This window comes from Uranotaenia lowii, chromosome 2 (genome assembly GCF_029784155.1).
Source record: "Uranotaenia lowii strain MFRU-FL chromosome 2, ASM2978415v1, whole genome shotgun sequence".
Lineage (NCBI taxonomy): Eukaryota > Metazoa > Arthropoda > Insecta > Diptera > Culicidae > Uranotaenia > Uranotaenia lowii.
In genome coordinates, this window is record NC_073692.1 from 48,166,286 (window position 1) to 48,177,293 (window position 11,008).

Sequence of the window (11,008 nt, forward strand, 5' to 3'; positions counted from 1 at the left end):
AATTTCAACTTAATCTACTAAACTTTCTTCTTATTGGTAAACTAAAGATTTTGTAAACAACTGTTGTCAACTTGACGGGTCGGTGTCACAACCAGAAACAGGGGCGAAATTCTTCTTACGAAGGCCTTTTATCACTTTCGACCTAGCCGGATACCACAGTTCGCATAAAATGTTCAGTTGGTCGAAATATTGCGTTTTTGCGATAAACTTGTGGATGTTTAATGTAGCATGTTCACACGTAGATGTCACCACCGGTTTGATAGGATCGAACATCCTGGGCTCCTCAGAAATAGCATTTCTGAACATTACGCTGACCTTCTTGATGCGAAAACCTTGTGCGACACTGGCTGCATGCTGGGCGGTTTTGATGACTGGGTGGAAAGATGAGTTTGGCGGCGCACCGTGTAATCGGACGAATGGGCACTCCCTCGGCTTGTTGACTTTGCTGCGATGTTGTTGTTATGATGTCTCGATGTTTACAAATCTATCAAAAGGAAGACCCGGTAGATCACCTCGATAAAGGATAAGGATTTGGACAGATTCTCACCTGATGAAAAATATAAAAATGCCTTGGATTTTAAATTTTGCTGCAAACTGGAACCGTTGTACCCTGGATATCGGATTGGCCTTCACCGGACTTGTTGGATTTCTCAGGCGCTTCAGTAGGAGTTGGTTGTGATGAGAACGGCAGTACACAAATTTTCGTCACTGGACGAGTGTAGACCTTGGATGAGCTTCGAACAGAAACAACCCGTGTAATTCCATCGTCTCCGGGGTGGATCTCAGTAATTCTCGCTGTTGGCCAGTGCATAGGAATTTTTCCTTCGTCTTTGAGGAGTACCAGTTGACCAGGTTTGATTTCGACGGGAGTGTTGCACCATTTGGTTCTTGCCTGCAAAGTGCACAGATACTCGCGATGCCATCTCTTCCAAATGTCCTGGAAGATTTTCTGGGTTTGTTGCCATTTGCGAAGACGATTCATTTGGATATCTGATAGGTCGTTATCTGGAACTGCTTTTAGTTGCGAACCGATCAAAAAATGTCCGGGAGTGAGTGGTTCTAGATCCGAAGATTCATCACTCAGGGGGGTGATGGGGCGAGAATTTAAGCAGCATTCGATCTGACATAAAAGCGTAACCATGTCGTCGTAGGCTAATGTATGATTCCCAATCACTCGTATAAAATGCTTTTGGGCTGAAAAGATAGCAGCCTCCCACAATCCCCCGAAGTGAGAAGCCTTTGGTGGGTTGAAGTGCCACCTTATTCCGTGGGCGAGGCATTCTTGATTGACGGCTTGTTGGTGGGAAGAACTGTTGACCAATCGGCGTAATTCGTTGTCGGCTCCCAGAAAATTACGACCGTTGTCGCTGTGCATGTCGGAGCATAATCCCCGTCGCGATACAAATCTCCGAAGCGCTTGAATGAATTTGGCAGTACTGAGATCGGCAACAAGTTCAATGTGTACTGCTTTCGTTGAGAAGCAAACGAAAACAGCGACGAATGCTTTCTCAGACGCAGCGCGCCTGTGGACTGGTTTGAGAAAGATGGGCCCCCAATAATCAATGCCAGCAACGGCGAATGGTCGTGTTGCTGTTATTCTCGCAGCAGGTAGTTCACCCATAAACTGCTCGACTAATCTAGGGCGAGCTTTAAAGCAGATGATGCACTGGCGAACGATCAATCGAGCACGATTTCTAGCTCCCAAAACCCAATATCTCATGCGTAGGAGACTTAGTAAAAGTTGAGGAGCGGCGTGCAGATGGTTGAGGTGGAAAGAACGAATGAGCAGAGTCGAGAATGCGTGGGTGGATGGTAAAATGATTTGATGCTTGCTGTCGTAGGTTCGTGGAGCTTTGTTCAAACGTCCCCCGATGCGAAGTAGATGATCGATTCCCAAAATTGGATGAAACCAACGAAGCTTTGATTTTGATGACACTTGTTTTCCGTCGTGTAGGCACCTAAGTTCTTCTTCAAAATGTTGTTCTTGTAGAATTCTTATGAGGTTTCTTTCTGCTCTTCGGATTTCCTCGACTGTGAGATTGGTTGTTGGGTGATTGAAACTAGTTTTTAATGAAAACCTATCGATGAATCTCATGCAATAGGCAGTCACTCGAAGCATTTTTCTATAGTCGGAAAATCTTTGCACGTAAGAATCTAGGAAAGTCTCTTCATGTTGGGCTGCGGCAATCAGTGACAGAGTTTTTCGTTTCTCTTCTGCCACTTCAGTAAGACGTTTTTGATGATTGTTGCTAGGCCAAAACTCAGGTTCAAGCCTCAGCCAATCAGGACCATTCCACCAGGATGAGCAAGTCAGAAGAAACTCGGCGGTGGTTCCACGGGAAAGATGGTCAGCTGGATTTTCCTTTCCAGACACGTGATTCCAGTGAGTGTTGATGGTAGCCAATTGAATTTTCGACACGCGATTGGCGACGAACGTGCTCCACGTAGAAGGTGTGGAATTTAACCATGCCAAGACGGTTGTCGAGTCAACCCAAAAAAAGGTTTCTGGGTTGGATTTCAGCGAGGAAATGACTTTTTGATAAAGTTGGGCGGCGGCTAAGGCGCCGCAAAGTTCAAGGCGAGCGATACTTTTCTTTTGGAGGGGGGCTACTTTCGATTTGGTCGTAATCAATGCAATTTTTACAAAACCGGATGGGTCGACTGATCTTAGGTAGGCACAGGCGCCGTAAGCTGACTCTGACGCATCAGAGAAGAGATGAAGCTGAATGGATGTTGGATTAGCGACCAAAATGCAACGTTCAATCTTGAGCATATTAAGATGATGAAGTTGTGAATAGTACGAATTCCAACGAATGATTAGATCTTTCGGAAGAGGACGATCCCAAGGCCAGGTTTTGGAATCTTCATCTCGCAATGTCCATAAAACTTGCATGTAGATCTTAGCAGTCACCACGACCGGTGCGACTAAGCCAAGGGGGTCAAAAAGTCGCGCAATCAATGACAAAGCGTGTCGTTTAGTAAGGCACATGTCGGATGATAATGGTTCGAGTTCGATGACGTATTTGAGAACATCGGAAGCAGGTTCCCAATGTAGACCCAGAGTTTTGATGATTGGATTCCCATCAAATTCGATAGTTGGTTGTAGAGCTCGTTTGTCATCTGAAAGTCCCTCTAAGGCTGCTTCGGAATTGGATGCATACTTACGGAGTTCAAATCCTCCTCGCTGACATAATGCATCAAGTTGCTCGCGTAACGATATGACCTTTTCAACAGTTTCAGCTCCGGAGAATAAATCGTCTACGTAGAAGTCTCGTTTCAGGATGGTCGCTGCTTCGGGAAACGGGGCGCTCGCTGTACCGTAAGTGACGGTTTTGAGCTCGAAGGTTGCCAGTGGCGATGTTGGATTGCTTCTCCAGACAATGCGCTGCATCGGGGTGTCACGTGGATCTACTAATATTTGTCGGTACATTTGCTTTATGTCGCCAATAAGCATGATTTGATGTTTTCGAGCTCGCATGATGATAGATCGGATGTCCTCCTGTACTACAGGGCCAACCATGAGGATGTCGTTCAGTGATGCACCGGATGCGGACCTGCAGGATGCATCAAAGACTACGCGAATTTTAGTAGTAGTGCTCGATTCGCGTATTACTGCGTGATGAGGCATGAAGTACTCGAGAGCGTCTAATTGGTGAGCTCTATTTACTTCACACATGTGACCCAAGAACAAATATTCGTGCATAAACTCGACATACTGGATTCGCTGATCATTATTCCGTGATAGTTTACTTTCCAAATACTTGAAACGCCGATTTGCCGTATTCCAATTGTTGCCTAGGTTGGGGAGAAGGTCCTGCTTCACTGGTAACCGCACCATGTATCTGCCATCATCCGTTCGAGAAACCGTGCTCTGGAAGTGGTTCTCGCAAGCAGCCTCTTCCACTGAGTGGCACGGAGTTGAGTCACCTTCTTCGATTAACCAAAATCGTTCCATCAACCGATGAAGCTCAGCGACCGAAGCTACGGATGCCATTACAGGACCTGTAGAATGGCAGTTGCTTGTCCTTCCAGATACGATCCAGCCTAATGTAGAGTTGATCAGCAGGGGGTAACTATCGCCGAGAGAAATTCGTCCTGGAGGTTTGAGTAGCTCGAAGAAGATTTCGGCTCCTAGTATGAGTTCGACAGGATTGGTTGCAAAGAAGGCGGGGTCTGCTAGGTTGATGTCGGAAGGTATCTTCCAATCGCTGACGTCAAAGCATGATGTTGGCAAATTAGTAGTGACCTTGGGAAGGACAATAAATTCTAGGGTAGTCGAAAAGTTGCTGACACGAGACTGTAGCGTGGTTTGTATCTTGTGTCGTGCGTGGGAAAGTGATTGGCCAATTCCGCTGATAGGGAGGTTGATTTTTACGCGGCTGGACTTCATTCGTTGCGATAACGATTCTGTGATGAAGCAGCACTCACTGCCAGAGTCAAGCAAAGCTCTGGCTGTGTGGATTGTTCCATTGTCATCGATGAGATTGACAATAGCTGTGGCAAGTAAAACTTTTTTACAACCAGTGGAAGCAAGGCTCACTGGATTATCAAGAATGGCTGACACCGACGTCGTAGGTTGTTGAGATGGTAGAGAATTTTCGGCTTTCGTGGATTCAGTAGATTTGTTGTTGTGATAGTCTCCTGAACAAAGCAGAGTATGATGACGCCCTCTACATTTTCTACAATTTGTAGATGAACAGTTGTTTGCTAAATGACCCTTACGCAAGCAATTACGACACAAGTGCAGTCGACGAATTTCTTTCTCCTTCGTGTCCAAACTCATTTTTGCAAATCTGGGGCAATGGTACAGAACATGATTCTCGGAACAGATTGCGCAATGTTTATCATTCAACTGATAAGCACTATGACTACTAACAGACCGCTGTGTGGATTTTCTTAAATTTCCCGAGAAAGTAGTTTCTGGAACCTTTGCCTTAATGCTTTCTAGAACGGTTACTCTGCGTTGAATGAATGCTACGAGGTCTTGGAATGAAACGCTGTCTTTAGTCGTAGCATAAACTTCCCAGTCCCGTCTTGTCGTGCTGTCTAAACGAATACTAAGCATTCGAATAAGCAGTATGTCCCAGTATTCAGTCCGTTCGCCTAGCTGATGTAGAATTTTGACGTTGGCCTCAAATCGTTCCACAAGAGAATGTAAATCCGAAGCTGATTCCGATTTTAATGCTGAGAACTCAAACAGAGAATCGACATACGACTGCTTCAAACGACTTGGATTTTGGAAGTGATCCAAGAGTAAATTCCAAGCAACCAAGTAGTTGTTGGAACTGATCGGAATGGTTTGAATCAACTTTTGGGCATCGCCGGAGAGAGAAGCACGTAGATAATAGAACTTTTGAATGCTAGAAAGTTCATGCGATGAGTGCACAAGCGATACGAAGAGATCGTGAAAGTTGAGCCACGTGTCTATGTTGCCACTGAACGTTGGAATTTTGATATCAGGGAGTCGTATGTGATGTGAAGAAGGTGGGAAGTGCGACGTGAAACTGGAACCGATTGGCATATTGGGTGAAGGTGGTAGTTTATTGGCAGCTAGAAGAAATCCTTTCACTTTATAATACAGGGACTCGAATTCCACTCGTTGTGCTAGGTGAGCCTCAATCGCTTTCGGCTCTAGAATATCCATGGCTTCGATTTCTCCTTGAACCTTCAGGAAATCATTCCACAAAACTCCAAGGTTTTCAAGACGTACAGGAACCTCATCAGAATGCGTCTCGTCGTTATATTCGTCTACAAACGCCTTGATTAGCCCAAATGATGTTTGGATACTGCGAAGTCTGGTTTTGAGGGCTTTCAAGCGACGTTCGGTAGACATTGTAGAACGGAACGGGATGCAGGAACTAGAAATGAGGGACAAGCGTAGCTCACACGGGACAAATAGATAGGTGTTGGAAATCTAATTACCTGATACAGGCAATGCAAGTGCCTTGTATAAATGTTCAGAACCAAACGTAACCTCAAAGACGTGTTGTGTCTTGGTTGACCGGAATTTTCAGCATTGGCAGGGGCACCGGATAACGGAATTCGACGTTAATCCGGCTCGAAGGACCAGATGACGATACCTCAGCTTTCAGGAACCAGCAGAAAACACTTGTAGGAGTTACGGATGGAGTTCACCAGGTAAGTAACCACGTTGACACAACTCAGGTAAGTTCAGGTAAGTATACACTCTCCTTTATTGATAATTCTTCTCTTCCTCTAGGTTTTCATGCACTTTATTTACTTTTCTCTATGATTTCTCTCTTAATTCACTTTTATTCTTACTTTTCTATAAATTTCAACTTAATCTACTAAACTTTCTTCTTATTGGTAAACTAAAGATTTTGTAAACAACTGTTGTCAACTTGACGGGTCGGTGTCACAACCAGAAACAGGGGCGAAATTCTTCTTACGAAGGCCTTTTATCACTTTCGACCTAGCCGGATACCACAGTTCGCATAAAATGTTCAGTTGGTCGAAATATTGCGTTTTTGCGATAAACTTGTGGATGTTTAATGTAGCATGTTCACACGTAGATGTCACCACCGGTTTGATAGGATCGAACAAGATCAAACGTCGTTTAAATTTCATTCGTAATGAAAATTTTGCCAAAGCAGTAGAGGACATAAAACCCTACTCAAAGCCATTTTGGAAATTAACTAAAATTCGGAAAAAGCCCCAGAAGCCAATTCCTACTTTGAAAGATGGGGATAAACTTCTTTTAACGAATGCAGAAAAAGCTCAAAAATTGGCCCAACAATTTGAGTCTGCTCATGATTTTAATTTAAACGTTGTAAGTTCAATTGATGCTCAAATTTCCCTTGAATTTGATGATATTCTTTCTAAACAAAATGTATTTGAAAGTTCTTGTGAGACAAATATTGATGAACTTAAATTGATTTGCAAAAAATTTAAAAATATGAAAGCCCCAGGGGAAGATGGGATTTTCTATATTCTTATTAAAAAGTTGCCTGAAAGCACTTTAAATTTTTTAGTTAAAATCTTCAATAAATGTTTTCACTTGGCTTATTTTCCCAATAAATGGAAAAATGCCAAAGTAACTCCAATTTTGAAACCTGGAAAAAGTGCTTCAGAGCCTTCAAGTTATCGACCAATTAGTTTGCTTCCTTCTTTAAGTAAACTATTTGAGAGAGTTATTTTGAATAGAATGATGATTCACATTAATCAGAATTCTATTTTCCCTGATGAACAATTTGGTTTTCGTCATGGACATTCTACTACACATCAACTTTTGAGTGTAACTAATATGATAAATGCTACCAAATCTGAAGGTTATTCAACTGGTGTTGCTCTTCTTGATATTGAAAAAGCTTTTGACAGTGTTTGGCACAAAGGTTTAGTAGCTAAATTAGCTCGATTTGATTTTCCTGTATATCTCACCAAAATTATACAAAATTATTTGACTAGCCGAACCTTACAAGTAAGCTATCAAAATTCATGCTCTGAAAGGACACCCATTAGAGCTGGGGTCCCTCAGGGTAGTATACTTGGGCCAATCTTATACAATATTTTTACTTCTGATCTTCCTGATGTACCAGAAGGAAAAGGTAGAAGATTATTTGCTGATGATACTTTGCTTTCAGCCAAAGGTCGAAATTTACGGGTGGTACGCAGTAGATTGCAACAAAATTTAAATTCCTTTTTGAATTACTTGAAAATGTGGAAAATTTCTCCTAACGCTTCAAAAACTCAACTTATTTTATTTCCCCATAAGCCAAGAGTTCACTTTTTAAAACCTAATGAAAATCATTCCATATCTTTTAATGGGGTTTCATTAGAATGGTCTGATCACGTGAAGTACTTGGGACTTACACTTGATCGGAATCTTACTTTTAAAAATCACATTGAAGATATTCAATCTAAGTGTAATAAATATACAAAATCTCTTTATTCTCTCATCAACAGGAAATCCCGGCTGTGCCTGAAGAATAAGATGCTTATTTATAAGCAAGTTTTCCGACCAGCGATAATGTATGCAGTTCCGATTTGGTCTAGCTGCTGCGCGACGAGGAAGAAAGCCATCCAGAGGATTCAGAACAAGGTTCTGAAAATGATTTTGCGGCTTCCACCTTGGCACAGCACCGAAGATCTTCATCGGATTGCGGGCATTGAATCGATCGAAGAGATGGCCAACAAAATCATCTACAACTTCAGAGGCAAATCGTTGCAGTCTTCCATCGCAGAGATTCGTTCTCTTTATAACTAGTTTAATTTTAGGATAGTGTTTAGTTTTAAGTTTAAAATATTTTTGCCATTACAGGATGTTCTCCTACATTAAATACTTAATTGCGCTAAGCAAATTTAATTCTTACAAATAAATTTTTAATATCTAGTTAACTATAGGGCTCTGAACAGTTCATTATTGAGCTGAACACCTAATTTAATGAAATAATGTAATATAAATGTAATGATGAATTGATACAAATAAAGACATATTTAAAAAAAAAAAAAAAAAAAGCCTTCACTTAGGATAAAAAAAAACTATTCGCCTGTTCGAAATGAACAGTGGTTGAGAATCTACTAGAATATGCAGTGTGTAAAGTATGGATACATTAATTCATGTATATTATTAATTGACTTCTTCAGTTGAATAACTTTTCGGACTTAAAACTAATGTTCCAGCTTTTAGGAACCATCCATTTTCATACTTTCGGAACTTCTCATAGGGAACAAACTAATAAAACTGAGGGTTGTAAGTTCAAGGCTGTGATCTCAACACTTTGATTGCCGTGTAGGAATTTAATTTACAATAGGAATGAGACAATTAAACGTTCATGTTATGTAAAAAATTAAAGCCAAATCCAACGCACGAGACTTTTAGTAATTTAATCTGAAGTTTTTAGTTTTGTACAATTCAATTTCATTTGTAAATTTTTAAATTTTAAGTTACTATTGATCATAGATGTATTCAATTCTACGGAAGATGTCTTTTATAAGGTTTCAGCGGAAATCTATTTAGAAATTTCTAAGTAGGTACAAAATAAATCTAAAATGGGTATTCCATTCTACGGGGGGATTTTGAAAATATGTCGTTAAAATTTGTTTACAAGCTTAATACATCGGATTTTCACTAGATAACCCATGGAAAAGATAAAAAAAAATGTTATCATTTGATGAAAAAATGCTTATTCAATTCAAGCTTCCTAAAAAATGGGGGGTGTAAAATAAGGTAGCCAGAATTGCGGTATCGGGGCTGGACAAATCCAGCCTATTTTATCGAAAAACCTGGCCAATTCCAGCATTTGATTTCAAAATTTTCAAACCGATATCCTGAAAATATCCGGGCATACTCGGTCAAAACCGCGGAATTATACTTGCAATATTTTTTTTTCAACAAACCACATCAGCAGATTTTAAATTGTATATCAAGCTTCCAAACACGAGTCATGATTATTTCTAAAGCTTTCCATTTAAAACTTCTTTTTGAACGTAAAAATGAAAAACTAAAATAATTATAAAATCTCAGTTTATGATACGTTTTAAAAATGATGGGAATAATTCCGGGCCAAATCCGGGCTTTTTGAAACAAAATCCAGGAAACCGGGCCAGACCGGACTTACCTCAAATTTTGATTTAAATGTTCTAGCAAATCCGGATAAATTCGGGCAACCTGGCAACCTTAGATTGACATGTTTTTCGTGATAGAATGGATAAGTATTCAAGGGAAATTATTTCAAATTTCTATTAACAAACCTGAAAACTATTAGTTATTCAATAATATGAAAACGATAAACTTTGCTAATAATACCAATTAAAACTTTAAGAAGACTAACAAAACTTACAAAGCTCACATGGCCAAACATGGTCCAATTTGTTATGATGATGAACAAAAAGCTTTCAAAATTTCAAAAAGTCAAATGACTCATTTCGATTTATATTTTATGTGAACCCGAGCAAGGCCTGGTAAAATCAGCTAGTAATTTTATAAAATGGTTATAAGTTCAATTTGATTAAGAAAAATTGTTATTTGACACAAAAATCATAAATCGTTAGTTTTATTGAAGCTTTTGGTTTTGATTTCGTCAGAATTGTGGATATATCCTGGTTGAAAACCGAGCTTTTTTCCTCGAAATCCATACCACCCCCAAATCTCGCTTTCCTGAATTTTACTTTGAAAATCCGCGTAAGCTCGTAAATAAAACCAGCCAATCTGGTATCATTACACTAGATAGCATTTCTTTAGAGGAATTCAAAATCGCAAAGTAATGAAAATCGAATTGTTGCCCAAGATTTTTAAGGAAAAAAGAAATTTTCATCAAATTGGCATCCCTGATAATGTTTTGAATTTTCGTCGCCACGTGGTCGAAAATTGTTGTTTACATAAAAATTTGCGTTTCAAACGCTCCAATTTTCTCACTAATTTTAATTTATCAACAAGTTTTAAATTTTACTCACATAAAATGTTATTGTACGAATCGATTCATAAAAAATAGTTGGCTAGAGTTTGAATGGTTTGAATCCTGAAGCTCAAATGAGTGTCTTCATCCGTTCAAATCATACAATCATCCAATCAATCATTCAATGGTTGTGTTTGAATACTGTTTATACATACTTACAAAGCAATCATCATTTTTGTTTCCTACGATTCAAGACAAATTTTTAAATGTCTGATGTTCTGAATTCTAACATTTTGGCGCTTGGAAATGCTCAAATTCCTTAGTTTTTAGTAAATTAATCATTAGTAACTGATAAACCAACACATCTTTATGAAAAAATACTAATTTTGAATCAATTTGTTATCCTCTAATCAATTAAGGTTTCTTTATTTTTCCTAAATGCCTTGCGTGGCTTTTAGGTCTACCATTTTTTTTCAAGGATTTCTTTTTTGCTTCAAAAGCTAAAACTTTCATAAAAAAAACGAGAGCCCATAGAAGAAAAAACCAAAGACGCCTCCAAATAAGTCATAACTATGTGCATCTCTGAAAAAGTAAATTTGGTAGACCCGAGTTATCAGTACCTCTGTAAAATATATGAAGAAGATTTGTGTTCT

The 11,008-nt window shown here is 39.6% G+C and overlaps 1 protein-coding gene across 1 annotated transcript; it reads right to left on the reverse strand.

Annotated features, from left to right (window-relative positions):
• Nucleotides 1-283: 283 nt before the first annotated feature.
• On the reverse strand, nt 284-5,833 carry LOC129741365 (uncharacterized). Its single transcript, XM_055733088.1, has 2 exons — nt 596-5,833; nt 284-484 (listed from the first exon to the last, which is right to left on the reverse strand). Exons 1-2 carry the CDS (start codon nt 5,831-5,833, stop codon nt 284-286), a joined length of 5,439 nt encoding a protein of 1,812 aa, XP_055589063.1.
• Nucleotides 5,834-11,008: the final 5,175 nt, after the last annotated feature.

Coding starts and splice junctions, on each gene's coding strand:
- LOC129741365 (XM_055733088.1), bottom strand. CDS start 5,833: ATGTCTACCGAACGTCGCTTGAAAGCCCTCAAAACCAGACTTCGCAGT. Junction 485..595: donor TCCAGGGTACAACGGTTCCA/GTTTGCAGCAAA, acceptor TCCTTTTGATAG/ATTTGTAAACATCGAGACAT.